The 21,818-nt window shown below is 32.9% G+C and overlaps 1 protein-coding gene across 1 annotated transcript; it reads right to left on the bottom strand.

Annotated features, from left to right (window-relative positions):
- Window positions 1-3,180: 3,180 nt before the first annotated feature.
- On the bottom strand, window positions 3,181-16,826 carry LOC110673730 (putative ribosomal large subunit pseudouridine synthase SVR1, chloroplastic). Its single transcript, XM_021836900.2, has 10 exons — window positions 16,217-16,826; window positions 16,037-16,116; window positions 15,818-15,918; window positions 15,629-15,701; window positions 15,412-15,505; window positions 15,267-15,315; window positions 14,907-15,057; window positions 4,815-4,871; window positions 4,277-4,332; window positions 3,181-3,711 (listed from the first exon to the last, which is right to left on the bottom strand). The coding sequence occupies exons 1-10, from the start codon at window positions 16,734-16,736 to the stop codon at window positions 3,651-3,653; spliced, it is 1,242 nt and encodes a 413-aa protein (XP_021692592.1). The 5' UTR covers window positions 16,737-16,826; the 3' UTR covers window positions 3,181-3,650.
- Between the last annotated feature and the right edge of the window lie 4,992 nt (window positions 16,827-21,818).

Raw genomic sequence — 21,818 nt, 5'->3', positions numbered from 1 at the left:
ATATATACTATGAAAAAAATTAAAATTTAATTCTAAATTAATTAAAATTTATTATATGATTTTTTATTTAACTTTATTTAAAATTAATTTTGTAATTTAATTCATATTTTATTCAAAAAAGTAATATGTCTATAACCTAAATAAAATCTTACACGTGTCAAGAATGATGATGGTTTGAAGATTTTATATTAAAATTGTCTATAATCTAAGCTCAATAATTCCATGTATGAGGCACATCAAACAGTGGATCATGAATTAGTCTCGTAGTTAAATTAAAGTTTAGGGAAAATTGCTGTTTGTTATTCATATTTTAACGAAATTAATTATTTAATTTTATATTTTAAAAAGTATATTATTTAATTTTTTATTTTTATTTCATTAAATTGTTTAATTATTTCGTTAATTTTTTTTTTATAGTTTGATAGATTTTAATTGTAACGACCCGACCCGACCCGGTAAAGCGGTCCAATGAAAGCGGAAAGTGGTATAAGAGAGTAAATTCCCGGCAAGCTTCTAAGATGGCGAGACAATCTAGGGTAGTGGAATGTGGACCATAGGAATGAATCAAATCATACCAGAAGTGCCTTTTGGTGGAATGACTTAGAGAGTTGGAAGAATTCTCTTAGAGAGTTGGAAGAATTATGGGGTTAAGCATGCTCGCTTAAAAGAAATCCTAGGATGGATGACCTATTGGGAAGTTCTCCATTCTACCTATGGGACAAAATCGTAAGACTCGGGATAGGGTAAGCCAAAACGGACAATTCCTCTAATGATTGAAATAAGGGTGTTATAGATGGTATCAGAGCCAAACCCCCTCTAATAGATGTGTGTGGTTCAAGGACGAACCAGGCAAAAGCTGGTGGGCCTGTGACGACCCGACCCTTGAAAACGGTCCAATGAGGGTGGAGAGTGGCATAAGAGAGTAAACTCTCAGCAGACTTCTAGGATGGCGAGACCACCTAGAGTAGTGGAATGCAGGGCACAAGAATGAATCGAATCATACATTGAAATGGGGAGAGCTAATCACTAGAGGCACTTTTTTGTGGAATGGTCTATAGAGTTGGAAGAACTCCAGGGTTAAGCGTGCTCACTTGAGAGAAATCTTAGGATGTGCGACCTCCTGGGAAGTTCTCTATTCCACCTATAGAACAAAACTGTGAGGTTCAAGATGGAGTGGGCCAAAGTGGACAATTCGTCTAATTGTTAGAGCAAGGGAGTTATATTAATGCTAGTAAAATTATTATTTACTTCCTATATTTTAATAAAACTAATTAATTAATTTATGTAATTTGAAAAGTATATTAGTTAATTCTTATAATTTGGTTATGCTAACTCTTCAGTCTTTTTTATTTTATTTTTATATCCAAAAGTGTCATGACTCTCTTTCACTTATTTTTCTCTTTCCATGCTGCTTCTCTTTACAACCACACCTTCTCCACCCCATTCTCCTCCATTTTTTTTATTTTTTTTATTTTTTATCTTTTAATAAAAAATGATACAAGTTATTTATACAAAAAAGTTAATTAGTTCTCTTATATCTCTAAATAATCTACAAAAACTATTTTTTAATAGAGAAAATACAAAAATGATGCCTAAAAATTTCAATGAAAATATTTAACAATTAAAAAAAATATAAATTTAAAATTTTTCTATATATAACCAAAATTTCATTATATTTTTTAAAATATTATATTTTTCAAAATATAGAATTAACTAATTAGTTTCATTAAAATAAAGAGAATAAATAATAATATTTCTCAAAATATAAAGACTCACTAATTAATTTTATTAAAATAAAAGGACTGAATAGTAATTTAATTAATATTAAAATCAATTAACTAATAAAAAATTTAACAAATGAATTAAAAAATTTATTAATAACAAAATATAAAAATTTAGTAATATAATTTTTAAAATATAAAAACTAAATAATTAATTTTATTAAAATACAACCACCAAATAATAATTTTTCCTAAACTTTAACAATTTTAAGAAATCTATCAAAATGTTTCCAATTATACAAATTCAATAGCCGACAAAATAATGGGAGAATTATTAGCAAAACAAAAAGAGGAATTTGAAGGTGTCAATTATTATTATTATTATTTTAAAAAGGTTCGAAAGTGTCAGAGTGACGGTAGAAGAATCTAACATTAGCTTGGCTGTCTCTTTTTGTACCATTCATTTGGCCGGCATTAAAAAGTAATGTTCCTTACTAACATTAAGCTTGAGAGGACAAAGGAACCACCTTTTCCACATTTCCTATGAGCTAAGCTCCTTTATGAGATTCAACAGATCTTCATTTTTGTGTAGACATGATATAACCTTAACTTTTTACCTAATTTTTTAGCATTTTTCGGGTTTTTTTTTTTCTTGACTTACAGTTCCATTACTGGGTAATGTTCTTGCAATCTTGCACAACATCCTCTTGTATTTCAAGTTCCATTTGCTTTTTGATACCAGATTTAATTATTGAGTCCGACGAAAATTAGATCCGGCAAAAAGATGTAAACTCAATATTTTTTCACTCCTTATATATTAAAAAAAAAAAAAACCAATTAGACAAAAAAATAATAAAGATAAATAAAGACCTATCAGACAGATATATTAAATATTAAAATATATATATATATATATATAAATATATTACTTTATTTATATTAAATAATACCAATTATGTTAGCTTAATTAATTTTTTAATTTTTCTCCGCCTTTAGCATAGATTTGAAAGAGATCTCAAGTTTGAATTTCCCACCATATCATTTTTATGACAAAAATTATTTAAAAAATAATTTCTTGTTGTATTGTACACTAATTATTACTCAGCCCATGACCCAACTCTAATGCTCCTTGCCCAGGTCTGGTTTGACCACTCGGACACTGATTGACAAGAGAAACCATTTTCTTACAAAGATGATTAGCCTTGCATTTGAAGAATTGTAACAGAAAATCAGTAAAATAAGAAACAAAAGTTTGTTCATGTGAATCGAGTCCCACACCTGCAAAGCAACAGCTATTGTGGCACATGCAAGTCTAGGAGAATTGAGATCTTGTCCAGTCCACCATTGTCCTCTTGAGGTTCCAGGTGAGAACATACAGTCATCTCAAGAGATCTGCAAGGGTGTCATCTTTGTGTCTGTTTCCTAAAAGAAAAATATAGAATTCTCATTAAGCAAAGAATAACTAGTGGATCTATGACCCCAAGATATGGAAATCCCTTGCACATGGATGGGCCATTGATTTCCATTCTGCATCATCTCAATGATAAGTATTGTAACCACAGCATCCAGTCATTCTACAATTCTCAACTTTTATAAGCAGCTAACATTTTGAGTTGATTGCTAAAAAGGTCTACTCTACATTTCCATTGTACATATAAAATTCCAGTTTTAATGAATGGATTTACATCACCATAGTGTCAAAGCTTCTCAACCTCTGTAGATGTAGCTTGCCTGCTACCACTGGAAGTGACAATCCTCAACCCTATAATTGGAAAGCAGTTCAGTTCATAAATCCATGATTTGAACCAGCAATGCAACAGAGAGCATGCAACAATTCTCCACCGTAAAACCTGGAAGCTGTGTTTCATCTCATTAATCTTGCTGTCAGGGAGAGTGCATATATTCTAAGCAGTTAAGCAGCAGCTACTTTCAACCCTTCCAACCCATTGCCTTGAGATCAGTACGTTTTAGCTCAACATGCTTCCCAATCCTGATATTAACATAAAAATTAGCATAGACGAGTTTGTAGTTAAACAACAAGGATATTGTAAAACACATGGCTGATTGCATTTTCACATCCTTCTTGTACAAGTTTAGGAAGCATCATAAACAAAGGCAACCGTGTTAATCTGGCCCAACCCATAAGAGAAATGTCCACTTTTGCCCATTGGATCTCATGGTTTTTCCCCTGATAGGAAATCTCAGTCCTATATTTTCTCTATACATCCCAAATCTCCCTAGAACTCACCTATTGCAGGATTCAACACATGGCAACATCATCCTGACATCAAGCAAGGGGCCAGAACAAAAAAGTTTCACAAATCTTATTTTCTCAAATGTTCACAATTTTCCTGTGTGTCACCTAAATTTTAAATGTCAACCATGTCATTTTGTCCACAAAGGAGTCTCCGTTTCCCACCCTTTTGTTTTTTATTATATACTTTCATCTAGAATGAGCATCTTGTTGCAAGTGATGAAGAAAACAACACACACACACACACACACACACACACAATCCATAAAAATGGTTTCCAAAACAGAAATATCACAGTTACCCAAGATCTGATGGAAGTCTATAACCACCAATTCGTACACGCTTTAATGAATGCACCTGAAAAGATAACAAATAGTTCATGTAAACATAGATGAGCACCAAATTTGAAGATTAATTTAACATACAGTAAGAAAAGTTACAACTTAAATTATAAACAATGTCTACATTTTATCAATGCTCTAATTTCAGCAGTATCTATTCAATTCTTGACCACTCAGTCCTTACAATTATACATTTATACTAGCAAAGTACCAACAATATCACCATGTCCACTATGGATATCATGGATTTTTTTTCTTTTTGTTATTTTTATTAAAAAGTAAATGGTGGTTATAGTGAATTAACAAATGTTTCACTTAAAGCATTTAAGAGTTTATCTCAAGGCAATACATAACTAAGGAAATTCTAATATTATTTGTCCAGAATCTTATCTTCTCCAAAGATATGATCAGCTGAGAATACAAAAAAAATACTGGCAAAAAAGCACAGAATAATTTTCTGAAATCTGAAAGTAGTCTTATGTCTAAAGTAAAACTGACCTCCAATCCAGCATTCTTCACAAGTTCTCGAACTTCATGATTTCTCCCTTCATGAACCTGCACATTTGGTTATAACAAATAAATGTCTTAGTCACTTCTGTGTCTTAATCAACTGAGAAAGAGAAAGAGAACTTGACTCAATAAAGGTTCAGGTAGTGGAATTATACTTATTGACAAAACGAACTAAATAAAATATTTGAAGATCTATCTCAAATAGAAAAACTAATAAAGCTAAATAAAAATTAAAAAAAAAAATGAAAACTAAAAGCATCTAAGTTCAAAGATGACATGATTATTTTTGTTCAAACTCATTATTGCAACAATACTTAACTTTTTTGAATTTGCGTCTAACATATTGAAGAAAATGATACATATCTATGGGGACTGATAACTTGTTCACTATTGGGACAAGGAAAGTTAGCAAGATGTCCATTTTTCATTTCCAGTAATTGCCCTCTCTTTGTTGGGCTTAAAAGGAAGATTAGGATAAATAAATAATTTAATTAAATGTCCTTCTCTCTCTTATTAATCAATTGCTAGTTTTTTAAATTACTTGTTTATCCCTGTGACAGGATAAGGAAGGAGAAAAAAGAAGAATGGTGAGTAAATTTTAGAAGCTTAATTATTCCCTCAAGCTGATGGGAAAAGATTTACAATTTGTATTGAAATAAACCTCCAATTAATCTCTATAATTCCTGCATGATTCTAGCCCTAATTTATGATATACAATCCCTTAATTTAAGCCCTAATTTACAACATTCAATCCCTTAGATTTAGCTCATAACTTAACAATCCCTAACCTCCTTCTTATGCCCAACAAAAAGAAGGGGCAATTAATGGAAATGAAAAATGTACACACACACACACACACACACACAAGACAAATAAAAGTGCAACTCTACCTTCACGAATTTGGATAATAAATTATAGCAATAAAATAAATAAGTACAAGAAAAAAAATTACATATACAAGAGAGTATTCCTTGGTGCATGATGTTTGCGGATGATATTGTTCTGATAGATGAGACATGAGAAGGAGTCAATAGAAAGCTAGAGCTTTGGAGAAGTACTCTAGAGTCAAAGGGTTTTAAGTTAAGAAGAACGAAGATAGAATACATGCATTGCAAGTTCAGTGAAGGCCAAAATTATGATAGGGAATGAGTTAGTTTGAATGGAGTGGTACTGTCCCAAAGTAATCACTTTAAATATCTAGGCTCAGTCCTTCAAGTAGATGGAGGATGTGAGGTGGATGTTAGTCATAGGATTAAAGCCGGATGGTTGAAGTGGAGACGCGCCACGAGAGTTTTACGTGATCATAAGATTTCCAATAAGTTGAAAGGAAAATTTTACCGTACAGCCATACGATCGGCTATATTATATGGTAGTGAGTGTTGGGCACTGAAAGAGTCGTATGCGTCTAAGATAAGAGTTGCAGAGATGAAATGTTAAGGTAGATGAGTGGCCATACTAGACTAGATAAAGTCCGTAATAAGAGTATTAGAGAAAAGGTAGGAGTAGTGCCAATTGAAGATAAGTTGAGAGAAGGGAGATTGAGGTGGTTTGGTCATGTGAAGCGTAGACATACGGAGGCTCCAGTTAGACAAGTAGAGCATATTAGGTTAGAGGATAGAAAGAAAAAAAGGGGTAGATCTAAATTGACTTGGAGGAGGCTAGTACAATATGACCTAGAAGCATTACACATTTCTGAGGATTTAACCCAAAATCGTTTAGAGTGGAGAAAGCGAATCCGTATAGCCGACCCCAAATTTTTGAGATAAATGTTTATTTGAGTTGAGTTGAGTTTATATATATATAACAGTAAAATGATGCAAGCTGCTCTTGGCTCGAGTTTGGCTTGTTATAATACTCATTAGAGATCATTTGCCAACTAGACAAACCAAACATGATCGTCAACTCAAATTCTATTAATTCTAACAAATAATCCGAAAATAACTCTAAACTCAGCTTGAAAACTTTTGAGCAAGTCAATTAATTTTTTAAAATAAATAATTTTATAAAAAACTTAATGAAAATAATATTTATTGATATTTTATAAAAAAAAAAAAAACATATAATAAATGTTCAAATTTATAAAGGTAGAAAAATAGGAGGAAAGTAGCAAGAGAATAATTTACATGGTTCAGCTACGAAGAGCCTACGTCCACAAACATAATATCAAAAGAGCTACATTTTATTCACTTGTGTTGTGTGCATTACATAACACGTAAAACTCCATATTTATAATGAAAGATGCATGATATATAAGGAATGCTATCTATAAATTATAAATCAATCTTAAAATTTTGTTAATCAATCTCATGATTTCTCATAATTATGAGATTCTTCAATGAGAGATATCCCATGCATTAAGGAAAAATCATATCAATTCTAATACTCCCCTTTTATGAGATTTTTGCTAAAGTTATGGATCCATCATCAGGCTCTCTTTTTTATTTTTTAAAATTTTTCCTCGTTCTTTATATATATATATATATATATATATATATATATATATATATATATATATTATTCTCTCTCTCACTTTTTTAAATCTGTCCTTTATTTTATTTTACTCTTCTTGGATTTGTTTCTTTTCTTGAGAAATAGAAGGAAAAAAATGGAAGAAATAGAATAAGTACTCCAACCCTTGGCTCTAAGGAAGAAAAATAGAGTAAAGATTTCAACTCTTGGCTTTGATAAAGGAGAAGAACATATTAGGGACTTCAACCCTTGGCTATAGTGAAGGAGAAGAAGAGCAGGGACTTTAACCCAAGCTCTGATACCATGTTGAAATTTAGAAGAAGAAGAAGAAGAAGAAAGAAGAAAGGGAAGAGAAACAAAAGAGAATTGGAATGAATCTCCGAGAGTTGCATTTTCATTCACTTGTGTCTTAGCATAATATGTAAGTCCATCTATATGGAAGATATGAGATGTCCAAATAATACAAGCATTAATCAAGCTAACGATTTTGCTAATCAATCACATGATTTTCTCATAAATCATGTCCCATGCATTAAGGAAAAATCTCATTAATTCCGACATATTTTTCCTTAATGCATGAGATGTCTCATTAAAAAATCTCATAATTATGAGAAAATTATGAGATTAATTAGCAAAATCTTAAGAGTGATTTATGATTTATTGATAGCATTCCATATATATCATGATATTCCATTATAAATCAATAAAAACCATGTGCAGATCTTTCTTCACATCTCTATATTTCTCCATCAAGCTTAGAATGAGAAAGATCGCTTCCATAGTTGAACGACCGGGCATGAAGCCAAATTGATTGAGAGAGATAGAAGTATCATGACGTAGTCGATGCTTCACAACTCTCTCCTACAACTTCATAGTATGGCTTATGAGTTTAATTCCCCTATAGTTTAAGCAACTCTGTATGTCTCCCTTATTTTTAAAAATAGGTACTAAAATAGTCCTCCTCCATTCATCAGGCATTTTCTTTGAGTTTAGAATCTTATTAAATAATTCAGTTAACCATGCCACTCCTATATCTCCCAAACACTTCCACACTTCAATTGATATTCAATCGAGTCCATAGGCTTTACTCATTTTCATTCTCTTCAGTGCTTCCTTTACTTCTAAAGATCTAATAGTTCTAGTATAATTCACATTCTTTTCTATTGTTCTATAGTCTATATTCATGTTATTACCATTTTGACTATTATTAAAGAGATCATTAAAATAATTTCTCCATCTTTCTTCAATGTCCTCATCTTTCACCAACACTTTTCCTTCTTTATCCTTAATGCACCAAACTTGATTGAGATCTTGACATTTCCTTTCTCTCCTCCTTACTAATCTATAAACATTTTTCTCATCTTCTTTAGTTCCAAATTTCTCATTTAACTTTTCAAAGGCCTGTACTCTTACTTGACTAACTGCCTTTTTTGCCTCTTTCTTTACTATATTGTACTGTTCATATGCCTCATTATTATCACATTTAGGTAATTTCTTATACCATTCCCTTTTTCTCTTCACTGCCTTTTGTACTTCCTCATTCCACCACAATCTCTCTTTTGAGGGTGGTCCATGTCCTTTAGACTCTTCGAGTACTTTTTTAGCTACTTCTCTAATCTTTGATGCCTTCTGTATCCACATATCATTGGCCTCCATATCCAGCTTCCATGCTTCGGACTCGAGAAACTCATTTTTGAACTTCACTTGCTTTACTCTTTTGAACTTCAACCACTTTGTTCAAGCTATACTATTTCTTCTGACCTTACTTGAATTGTTCCTAAACTTGACATCCAAGACCACTAACCGATGTTGACTTGTTAAAACCTCTCCTGGAATGACCTTGCAATCCTTGCATAGAGCTCTATTTGTCTTCCTAGTTAAAAGGAAGTCGATTTGGCTTCTATGTTGCCCACTTTTAAAAGTCACTAAATATGACTATTTTTTTATAAAGTAGGTATTTGCTAGTATTAGGTCGTATGCCATAACACAATCTAGGATACTTTTTCCCTCTTCATTTCGACTGCCAAAACCAAAACCTCCATGAACATTCTCATAACCTTGTGTATCACTTCCTACATGTCCATTCAAATCTCCACCAATGAAAAAACATTCTCTTCATTCGGTATGCTTTGCATTAAATCATTTATATCTTCCCAAAACCTTTGTTTACTCTCACTATTTAGTCCTATTTGTGGAGCATAAGCACTAAATACATTATTGTTTCTCCTTCTAGTACTATTTTTACTAGTATAATTCTATCTCCTACTCTTTTCACAGCTATTACAGCGTCTTTCAATGTCCTGTCTATGATTATGCCCACTCCGTTCTTGTTTCTTTCCTTGCCGGTAAACCACAGTTTGTACCCTGAATTACCCACTTCCTTGCTTTTCTCTCCTACCCTTTTAGTCTCCTGAATGCAAGTAATATTCATCATTCTCCTTTCCAAGGTATCTACAAGCTCCATTAATTTTCCTGTAAGTGATCCAACATTCCAAGTACCAACCCTGATCCTCCTCCCATAATTATCAAAGGCTCAAGGCGCACCAAGGCGCCAAGGTGTCTTGGAGCCTAGGCGCAGGCGTGCACCCGAAAGAGCCAAGGCGCAAAAATAAAAAATATATATTAAAAATAAAAAAAATTATAATTATGCTATCACACCTCAAGGAACATAAAATTATATAATAATAACTAAAAAATATGCAAGTAATAATTAGTTTATAATTCAAAAGAGATAAAAATAAACTACTAAAGTTAAAAACACTAATAAACTACTAAAAATTAAAGTTTAATAAACTAGTAAACTACTAAATGTTCAATCCATATCAATAGAAATATCAAAATCCTCTTCATCTTCTTCATCATCTTCATTATCCTCCTCATAGTATCTTCCAGGACTAAGGAGAGAGCATGAAAAGAAAAAAATAAAAAAATGCAGTTGCTGTAACAATGCAGAAACCATAACAGAGAGTGCATGGCATTGGCAGCAAGAAACAATACAAGAACAGTGCAGGAAAGAGAGAGAGAGAGAGAGAGAGAGAGAGAGAGAGAGAGAGCATGGCAGCAAAAAAAAAATGCAAAAAAAGAAAGTGCAGTGCAAAAACAGTGCAAGAACACTGCAGGAGAGAGAGAGAGAGAGAGAGAGAGAGAGAGAGAGAGAGAGCATGGCAATCCAAAAAAAAAAAAAAAGAGAAGCAGAAAAAGAATACCCAGCACAGGAAAGGGAGAGAGAGAGAGAGAGAGAGAGAGAGAGAGCATGGCATTGACAGCAAAAAAAAAAGGAAACACTAAAACAAAAAGAAAAAAATGCAGCACAGGGAAGAGAACAGAGGAGAAGAGGAAGAAGAAGAGGAGTGAAGGGAGAGGTATAAGAAGAACAAGAAGAAGAAGAAGAATAAGAAAATAATAAGAAAAAATACCTCTCCCTTCACTCCTCTTCTTCTTCTTCTTCTTTTTCTTCTTCTTCTTCTTCTTCTTCTTTTCCTCTTCTTTTTTTCCTTTTTGCTAGCTGCTGGCTGCTGGACAAACTTAAAAAAAAAACCTCTAGCAGCCTAGCTTTATATCCAGTGCCTTGCCTCATTGGGGCTCGCCTCGATGCGCCTCGTGCCTCGGTGCGCCTCGGTGAGGTGGTGCACCTTGGCTGTCTCGAGGCACCTGGGGCTGCAACTTGCGCCTGAGGCACGCCTTTGATAACAGTGCCTCCTCCTATCCTGTTCCTTCCTAATTGGTCTCATTCTATGATATCTTCTATTGTTTTCTATGTCTATTTTGTGTTCTGTTCCACTATCTGTTCTATTATTTGTTCTATGGACTAACTTCCTTACCCACACCAGTCCATGATGTGGGAACCCTTGCTCACTTAACACTACACCCGAGCGCGGGCATGGCGCGTCACTTTCGGTGAACGTCCTACACCCTTGTATACTTCTCACTGCACCCGGGCTCTGATGTAGTGCGTCGTAAGTAGAAGACGCCCCAACGTTTATATCATTTGAATCCATATCATAAGGTGTGACAAAATGGATTTTCCAAGGATCAACTATAAGCCCTTATCTTTTTTCATTAGTTTTAGATGAATTGACGAAACATATACAAGAGAGTATTTCTTGGTGCATGATGTTTGCGGATGATATTGTTCTGATAGATGAGACGCGAGAAGGAGTCAATAGAAAGCTAGAGCTTTGTAAAAGTACTCTAGAGTCAAAGAGCTTTAAATTAAGTAGAACGAAGACAGAATACATGCATTGCAAGTTCAGTGAAGGCCAAACTGATGATAGGGAAAGAGTTAGTTTGGATGGAGTGGTACTGTCCCAAAGTAATCACTTTAAATATCTAGGCTCAGTCATTCAAGTAAATGGGGGATGGGAGGAAGATGTTAGTCATAGGATTAAAGCCAGATGGTTGAAGTGGAGACGTGTCACAGGAGTTTTATGTGATCGCAAGATTCCTAATAAGTTGAAAGGAAAATTTTACTGTACAGCCATACGACCGGCTATGTTATATGGTAATAAGTGTTGGGCACTGAAAGAATCGTATGCGTCTAAGATAAAAGTTGCGGAGATGAGAATGTTAAGGTGGATGAGTGGCCATACTAGACTAGATAAAGTCCGTAATGAAAGTATTAGAGAAAAGGTAGGAGTGTGCCAATTGAGGATAAGTTGAGAGAAGGGAGATTAAGGTGATTTTGTCATGTGAAGCGTAGACAAACGGAGGCTCCGATTAAACAAGTAGAGCACATTAGGTTAGATGATAAAAAGAAAAAAAGGGGTAGACCTAAATTGACTTAGAGGAGACTAGTACAACATAACTTAGAAACATTACATATTTCTGAAGATTTAACCCAAAATCGTTTAGAGTGGAGAAAGCGAATCCATATAGTTGACCCCAAATTTTTGGGATAAATATGTTGTTTTATGTATCATGTGATGCACACCACATAAGTGAATAAAATGTAACCCTTTTTAAGATTTTGTATCTGTGGATATAGGCTATCAGTAGCTAAACCACATAAATCTTTCTCTTGCTACTTTCCTTATATCTTTTCTACCCTTCTAAATTTCAACATGATATTAGAGCTCTAAAAATTCTAAGCCTCTTCTTATTCTTCCCATAAAAATTTTGGGATTCTTATTCTTTTTTTTGTTTTTTTTTTGAAACCTGGGTTTGCATCCTTGCTCTTTCTTCCTTTGACAGTTGTAGGTTTGAGTCCAAAAAGCTATTTTCCTCCTGGATTTGAGTCCTAAAGCTATGGGTTTTAGTCCCAAGTTATTTTTCTTCTATATTCTTCTTATTCAACTTTGGGTTTGAGTCCCAAAAGCAAATTTTCTCCCAAATTCTTTCTTCATAAATCTTATTGGAGTATTATCCATCTTTAAATAGTAGCTGTTTATTTATTCATTTATTTTAAAAAAAGGAAGCTTGATGATGGATAAATAATTTCAGTAAAAATCTCATCAAGGAAGAGTGTTGGAATTGATGAGATTTTCTCTCAATTCATGGGATATAATTTATGAAAAAATCATGTGATTGATTAGCAAAATCATTGGCTTGATTCATGCTTGCATTAAGGATTGTTTTATAGGATGCCATATACATCTTGTATCTTCCATTATATATGGACTTATATATTATGCTAAGACATGAGTAAATTGAAAATGTAAGCCTTTGAGATTCATTCCAATTCTCTTTCCTTTCTCTTCCCTTTTTTCTTCTTCTTCTTGTAAATTTCAACAATAAACATAAATTTTATTGGAAATAAATTTTGACAATATAAAATCACTATTAATTTACATTATTTAGATAAAATGCCATTATTATGTGAACAAAATAATAAAAATATTTAATCTCTATTAGACTATTAAGCTTGTGAACATTCTTGAGCTTGTTTGAGAAAATAACAAATCTAAACTTGGACAAAAATTTTGGCTAATGTTTAGTTAAATTTAGGCTTGAGCTCAAAAGAAATATTTATTTATTTTTTTTTTTTTTTTGGAAGAGCAAGATACTTGGCTTAGTTGATTGTAGCTTGCCATGTCTATGAAAAAGAAACTATATACCATTCTACAAGATCATGGGGGAGGGAAAGAAGAAAATAATGCAAAAAACTCTAGAATCCCTTAAATTAGATTTCTTTTTTCCCCTTTCATCTTTCCAAATATTTTGATGTTATGATAGCTCATACATTTATCATTTGGGAAAAAGGAACTCAGGCAAAACCGTCAAAGGTTTTCCTTTTAAATATTTGACATCAATAATAAAATACACCTCACACTTTCTCATAGACTCATACCCTCAAAAACTTTCCACCCAAACATAATTTATTTGCTTTCATTTGATATTTATTCGCTAAAAGAGGGAGGGTAGAGTTTAAAGCTTAAAGTTTAGCAATAAAAAAATAATGATGTAAACAAAAAAGGGAGAAAAGGGGGCAGATGCATGACCCTCTACTCATGGGTACAAGTCCAAGAAGACATAAGTGTACAATATATGAATGAAAGAGACATTTGGTTGAATAACAGGTTTTGATAGTTTACATCATCACGTAGGTAAATTAACATTTACAATCACCATAAAGGACACAGGAGAAATACAAAGAAACAAAAAATCAGAAAGGTCAATTGTGCTAAGCAAAGAAATAAAAAACTTGCAACATATGGTAGTCCATACATCATTTTAGAATTGTTTGTTTGATTAGTTCCTGGCATAAAAAATGATTCTACTAGAATAGAACCAGATTGTGTGGAAAACAACAAGAAAAAAAAAATTTATGTTCTGCATCTTATTCACGTGTCTAGAACCTAAGACCCATCCTGACTCCACTCTATATTTTCACTGCTTGAGGTAACATGTTCAGAGTCTATTTGGAGCATAATTGTCCAGTTCTTTCCTTTCACTAAAAGACAATATAAGATTGCTGATATTACAGCAAGTTATTGCTATGATTTAAACATAAATCATCACTTTAAAAATCTAACTCGGATGAGAAGGCAATATGACCCAGACAAACATGCAAACAGATACAAGTGAACTGAACATAGGTGCTAGTCATCCTTTATGTAGAAATCTAAGGTTTTCAAAGGAAGTATTGCCATCTAATGTTTTGTCAAAAACTTGTAGAAATGTGCTGACTCTAGTCTCTTACTAGTTTGGGATTAAGCTTGGTCGTTGTTGTTGCAGACATGTGGATTCAAAGTTGTACAAGAATATGTAAAACTTACCAAATTCAAGGACCGACATTAGATTTCATAAAATTTTGGTCCAAGTAAAATTTTCTACCACAGCTAACGGGCATGTGAATTCATTTATTAAAACAGTCCAAAAGAACACTTCATGGTTAGCTCAATCTCATCAAGTCCAAGGGAAATTCAATTCACTTGTTGTCCATAAATTGATGAATTATGTTGGGAATTGGGCCTAATTAAACTGTATTTTAAAAACAAAAAATCTTAAAAGCAAAGGTTCAATGTGAATAGAAATAATTAGCTAGTTCCAAGCTAAGGCAATTCCAACAAAAAAAAAATTACGGCAGGATGAAGCAATAATGAAGTGCCCTAAAAAGGTAAAACAATATAGAAAATTAAATGGTTCTAGCAGACTTAAATAGAATGCAGGTACCACTATACGGAGACGAGGTCTTGATATATCTGGCTGCCGTGGTAGCAGCTCCACAGAATCTGGAGTGCAATGGACACCTGCAATGATAGTTCCTTTGCTGATGGCTACTAAATGCTGCTTGTTTACTACACCTTCTACGGTTGCAATGTATCTACAATTACACAACATCATATAATTTCTTTGAATTGATGCAAAATTCCAACTTCTAAAGTCTAAACAATATCCCAATAAATCACAAGAAGTCTCTATTCACTGAGCTTTAAGAGCAGACAATTATCAATTACACATCTTTTCTTTATAAAAGTTAAGTATATTGACCATTAATTGGCAAGAGAGACAAGAAAGCACATGAGTCCTTACTCCTTCGATAATTTGAATGAAGGATGTGCAAGTGCTTGAGCAAAATCTCCTGCAAATAAAAGTATTTGAAAAGCTATGGATCAGTCAATTTAATTTTCAATAAGTAATATTTAAAGTGAAGCTGCACAGATAGCAATACACATACCATCATTGGTCACGATAATCAATCCACCTGTGGCAACATCAAGGCGGCCAACAGTAAATAGTCGAGGTTTAGGCAGTCCTTGATTTCTCCTATCCTGGAAACGCAAAACATTTGTCATCTGTTTACTGAGTTAAAACAAATAGATAAACAACAAAATACATGTAAATTCATGCACACAGTTGCTTCAGTACTTTATAAAACGGCAATCTGCACCTACCCAACTCTTCAAATAATCATCAAATAGGCTCATGACAGACTTAGATTCTCTATCCCCAGACGAACAGATGTACCTGTATTAACCAAGTTACATTAATTCTGATCAACAACTATACCCAGTAAATAAAATGGGAAAAAAAAAGCATAGAAATAACTTATGCAAAAAAAAAAAAAAAAAAAAAAGACAAACCCTTTTGGCTTGTTAAGGGCAAGATACAGCTTTGGGGGCAGTTTCTTAGGAAGGCGATTTCCATTGACATAAATGACATCCCTTGCACGATCAACCCGAGTCTGTACATTATAACCAGTAAAAAAAGCTGACATCTTACCGCAATAAAGCTTTACAGTATTTTTGGGAAAAAGGAAAACCAAAAGAAGCATTGATTGAAGAATTATACTATTAGCTCACCTGAGGAGTGTTGCACACAGAACCATTAACAGTCACTTTGCCTTCAAAAATTAGCTCTTCGCTGTTCCTTCTTGATGCCACTGATTACATTACATGTAAAACATATCAGCTCACTTATTCAGTTATTCCACCACTATACCATCTAAAGATAATCATAGGTATAAAATCGAAGTAAATTACCTCCAGCAGCAGCGAGAACCTTACTGAGACGCTGCGGTGGCTCCCTGAAGTTCTCATTATAAAACCTCCGGGCAGCCTTGGACAGATTCCGGTCTTCTGCTGCACTGGTCACCACGCCGCTCTCCTTCTTCTGCTTCTCCTTGCTTTGCTTCTTCTTCTTCTTGGCATTCTGCGTTTTAGCATCGGCAAGAGCATGGACAAGACGCGCAGGCGGATGGGCCTGGAGCTTGAGATTGCCATCCTCACCGCGGACAATCCAGGGAATGAAAAGCTGACCAGTGCCAGAACAAGCGTCAGCTACAAAGCTGTCATCGTTGTCGTGGTGTTGGTGGTTGGGGACGTCCAATTGGGGTGGAGGATTAGGTTTGGGTTTTGGAGGGGCGAAGGAGATGTTGAATTGTAGAGAGGAAGAGCAAGAGATGCGAGGGAGTGTGCGGAGGGGTTTGAAAAGAGAGACGGAATGTTTTGAGAAGACAAGGTGATGGACGTGAAGAGATGAGAGTGTAGCTACCGATCTCATTTTTCCACTTCTCCTTTCTGGTTTGCCTCTGCTATTGGGGATACTTGGACTTCGGTGGACATTGTTTTTAGACTTTTTAGCCACTTTTGGGTTGGGCCATTCAATTGGTGAAAATAGAGGGTAAAAGTGTCAATTTAATTATATATTATAAAATTAATAATTTCTTATAAATAATAAATTAATTATTGAATATATCAAATTTATTAAAAAATAGTGTTTTGTTAGATATAATAAAATAATTTTTTTATATTTATAGAAAGGTGAAATCTATATTTATAGAAAGAGAATGCATGTAATAATCTCTCTAAATAATAATATATTATTATAATTATTTCTTTGATATATTTTATAAATCACCTTTCTTATTTTATAATTTTTCATGCATAATATAATATTATTATAATATTAATTTTTAATATAAAATTAAATTTAACAAGATTTAATACAAAAAATAATAAACATCAGAATTTTTTTGATAGTTAACCCTTATTATTATTATTATTATTATTATTATTATTAATGAATGTAATTATATTATTTTTATAAATAATACTAACTGTGCATATATTAATTTAGGATTTCTTTATACAATTTATAAATAATATTAACTATAAAAATTAGGTTTAAAAGAGACCAATGGATGGTTTATTATATTGAAAATGGATAGTTTTTACAATCTAGATGGGTGAAAAAGAAAATATTTATTAGTTTTCCTAATAAAAGGCATAATGCAAGCACCCAGTGAGGAATCAATAAGCAACCGGTCAGTAAAGTTTGCAGTTGCAATATGTTTTCTCCGATCAAAGCTCCTCTAAAGGCAAGCTCTATTGCCTAATCCTCCTCTAGAATTCGATGCTCTCTAATGGAAACGAAATGTTTCTCCACATTCCCTGATCACATAATTCTTTATTTAGTTCACGTCCTCTTCGAAAATCTCGACTCTACCTTCCTACACATATCATAACCAAATCTAGAACCCACAAAAGGCTTAGTAGTGTTATTGAAATCAGAAGTTAATATATTCACATTCTCAAACTTGTGAGGAGATAATAGAACTTGTTGAATTTATTTATTATAGCAATCTATTTTAGAATGAGAGACCTTAAATTCTCAATCTTGAATCTCAAACCTTGTTCCTCTAAGTTATTGATCACAAAAGTGGCATTAAAATTAAAATTTTAGGCTAAGAGTGAAAATAAGAGTTTTTTTTTTTTTTTTTTTTTTTTTTTTTTTTATAGCTCAAAGAAGATCTTAAGAAAGCTAAAATTTGGGAACAATAGGAAGAACTTGTTCTTCCTTTTTTTATTTTATTTTTTTTAATTAAATTGTAATTATATATATATATATTACATCAGCATCAACAAATTAATGCAGTTTGAGTAATTTTGATTGTTTTGCACCAATAGAGACTGTCACACCTTACCCTTCTATAAGATATGACATGATCCCGTAGTTGTAACACTCATCACCCATCTACAGTGTAGCCGAGCAAGGCGTGCTACACGGCGTGCCGGAGCACCTAGTCTGTGATTATCTCATTTTCTGAACTCAATTTGATTTAAGAAGTCTTTTACGTAAAATTCATATCATGCTAGTTCTATTTTTATACTTTAATAAAATCAGTGTTTCAAAAATGGTAACAAAAATCCTGCAAGGTGTCGTCTGTATTTTAGACAAACTGTCCTTCTAAACCTGTTAAAAACAGTTTAATATGATAATCTCAACTTTCTAACTAATTTTTCAATCTCAAAATTTTATAATTTCAAAATACAATCTATCATAATTTACATTCATCCAAACACTCTCCATAAGAGTTTAATATGTACAAATTATTACAAACCTTAAAGTTTTAGAATATACAAAATTACATAACAAAATGTCAAATACAACTGATAGTCATTACACAATATCCTAAGTCCTACAATGTATGCAGTGTAGTACAGATGACTCTGGACTCTTATGCGGATCTGATGTCTCATCCGGTCGTAGGTCTGCTGGGCTCCCCAACTGTGTCTCTAATACCTACGCGTAGCAAAAGCAACGGGCTAAGCAATTCTGCTTAGTGGTGCCAAATATAAAGAAATATATACTAAAATAAAATAAATGAATTGTTTATGAATTTATGACATCGATATTCTTTGCAGTTGCTGATTCTACTTTTATTTACTAACCTTTCATGTTTGCTAATTTTGGTGGTGCTATATGTCAATAAATTGAATTTAGCTATTTGAATTTAATAATGCTTAAATTAACTGCCCGTATAGCCTATACACTGACCAGACTGGATAAACGGATATACTGGCACTGGTACCTAGTATCTCGGGCCGTCACACCATCGATCACAAAGTATCTCTCGATGTGCAAACAGTGTGGCTAAAAAGCCATATAGTCAATCCAGCGATAAGCCAAGTATAATAACACAATCCGTATAGCCGTAGGCTATTAAAGTCACAATGCGGCTTAATAAGCAGAAAAAACACAGTATGGCGTAAAGCCATTTACAGAATAGTTGTCAGAATCCTATTGGCATGTCAACCTATCCAAACTAGTCAACTAGAGCACATTACAAATTAATTGTTTAATTCTTCATTTTTTTGAGTTTATTAGTTATCATGTAATTCACAAGTCAATGTAAATGTTGACCTTTTTAGGTAATATGGATAAGTTGATCTAGCATCAACATGCCACAATTTGTAATTCAATATGCTGCCAATATAGTGCAATTTACCATTTTCACAAGTTGACATTCATTGTCAAATTACTTCAAGCTTCATTGTATGTAAATGTCAAATTTTCAGTTTTAGTGTGTTAGATTGGTATAGCTTAATGTCCTATTTCTCTTGGTTTTTAGCTTCTGGTCAAAGAAGCAAAATTGTAGCTCTATGTCTTATTGAACTTTTAGCACAAATTTCAGGTCATTCTGGGTTGTATAGACCAAGATATAGTCAATTTACTAAAACTGGACAGATTGCATCTTTAGTGCAAAATTTGATCAATATTAGGTCAAATTCAGTTCTGGCAGTATTGGTACTTGAAATTGGGCAAGCAATTTGACTTGGTTCTGGCCATTTCTGGGCTTTGATGTCTTCATAAGAATTGTAGCTCTATGTCTAAGCTTTCCATGGTAAAACTTTTAGGTCATTTGGATCTGTTTTGAGTGAGTTATGGTCATCTTAGTGACTATTGTTCATATGGTCAAAAATCTGGGCTTGCACTTACCAATTCCAGATTATGTTATTTTTAAGGTCAGTTTCCAGGCAGAATTTTGACAACATTTCTACATGAAAGTTGGCCTATTTTGTGTCTATTTTCACCTCCCATTGGCCTCATATCAATTGGGGTTACCAATTGTCACTTATGGTTCAATTTACCTACTGCCTTCACAACACAAAATCTGCACACAAAGAATACTTCCAAATGACACTTCTCCTCCTCCCAAAACTACAAATATACAATCATAACACTTCTATACCATTCATCATATCTTAATCATGTCCATTTGGATAGAATATACAAGTGCTCCATGTACATTATATAACCCTAATTTGCAAAGTTAAATTCAACATAATATATACATAAAAACACTTGATTATAACATATACCTCCCAACCATTACTTCACATACATTGCCCTTAATTCATCTTCATCATAATTCATCGAGAAAATTCATGAAACCAAACAATGATTCATGAATTTAAAGGCTGCCAAAAGTGGCAGTTTACTAAGATATACAAATTGCTTTCCAAATCTTCAAATTCAAGTACTCAATCTACATATACATGGAAATTAATTGCTACAACTTTAAAATGACTAAATCAACATTATTTTCCATCCATTAGAGGTAAGAAAAACTCAAGCAACATAGGTTCTCATTGCTGCCGAAATTGAACAATACCATAACTCAATAAATTCTTCCATTCTCTTCACCATTCAACTCACCTCAACCTAAACATGAAGTTTACTAAAGCAAGGGAAGGCATTTGGACACTTACTTCTTTTGGAGCTTGCTAAGAACTCACTAAACTTCCTTCTTTTTGCTCCAAGTATGCTACCCAAGGTGTGTAGACAAGGTTTAGTAAAGAGAAGTGTGAGAACCATGGCTTAATGATGGGTTGATGAAGCTTGCAATGTGTGCGGCCATGGAGGTTTTGGTTGAGAGCTCCATTTTGGCAGGAAGAAGATTGTAGAAGAAGAAGATGAAATGAGTGGGATTTGCTATCCCAAAGTCCCATATATGTCCCAAATTAGGAGTTAGTGGAGCACTTAGGTTAGTTTTATTGTTTAATTATTCAAAGTTTCATTATTTGCACATTTACTTCATTTCTTTCACTATTTATATAATGTATCACAATTTAATTTTTTATGACATTTTCAAAGTGTAATACCATTTATTTTTAATGGACATTTAGGTTAAAAGAAAACTCTAGGTGTCAAATGACCAAAATGCCTCGTTTTGGGTTGTATTCCCGATTTTTCGGTAACATCGATTTTTGTCTGTTTCTCGATTTTTCGTTTTTCTTTATACTAATTTATTAAATTTTCTTTGATATTTTTAGTGTAAATTACATTTCAATAAACCTTTAATTATGTCTCAAAATTTAATTCCGAGAGTTTTCTGCAGTCCTGGGGTAGGTAATTGCCTTCGCCATAACTTCTCGGTGCTGTCACCCATCGCTACAGTGCCGGCTCGTTTAACCTAGTTTTTTTTTTTCTCTCTTTCATTTTTCTTTAATTTTTTTGTATTTTATTTTTATTTATTTTATTATTATATGTCTGTTCACTATCACCGAAGTATAGTTCTAGATATCTTGACTTGCTGGACTGACATTAGGTTACCGGAGTAACAGAATGTACAGAACACGTACAGGGAGGATATTATAGTAGTATACCTAATAAATTATTGAATTTCACTTACAGATAATCTATTAAATATAGTACAAAAGATTTTAACAAAACAAATTCATTTTTAGGTTTAATGTAGTGGAAAAAGAATTATTTAAGTATTTTCAATTTAAGTGTATGTGATAAAATATATTTAGAAAGAAATAAGTATTTTCAAAATACTTGCAGAAAATTTGCATG

The sequence above is a fragment of the Hevea brasiliensis genome, unplaced genomic scaffold, assembly GCF_030052815.1.
Source record: "Hevea brasiliensis isolate MT/VB/25A 57/8 unplaced genomic scaffold, ASM3005281v1 Scaf124, whole genome shotgun sequence".
In the NCBI taxonomy this organism is placed as follows: Eukaryota; Viridiplantae; Streptophyta; class Magnoliopsida; order Malpighiales; family Euphorbiaceae; genus Hevea; species Hevea brasiliensis.
Note: the sequence above shows the minus strand (reverse complement) of the source record. Positions and strands in the feature narration are given on the sequence as shown.

Bases quoted from the DNA above. Each gene is read 5' to 3' on its own strand.
- LOC110673730 (XM_021836900.2), bottom strand. From the start codon at position 16,736: ATGAGATCGGTAGCTACACTCTCATCTCTTCACGTCCATCACCTTGTC. The intron at 15,316-15,411 runs GTATGTGTATTG...TTTTATTTGCAG, and splicing joins GATTATCGTGACCAATGATG to GAGATTTTGCTCAAGCACTT. The intron at 15,058-15,266 runs GTAAGGACTCAT...GTGTAATTGTAG, and splicing joins TCATTCAAATTATCGAAGGA to ATACATTGCAACCGTAGAAG.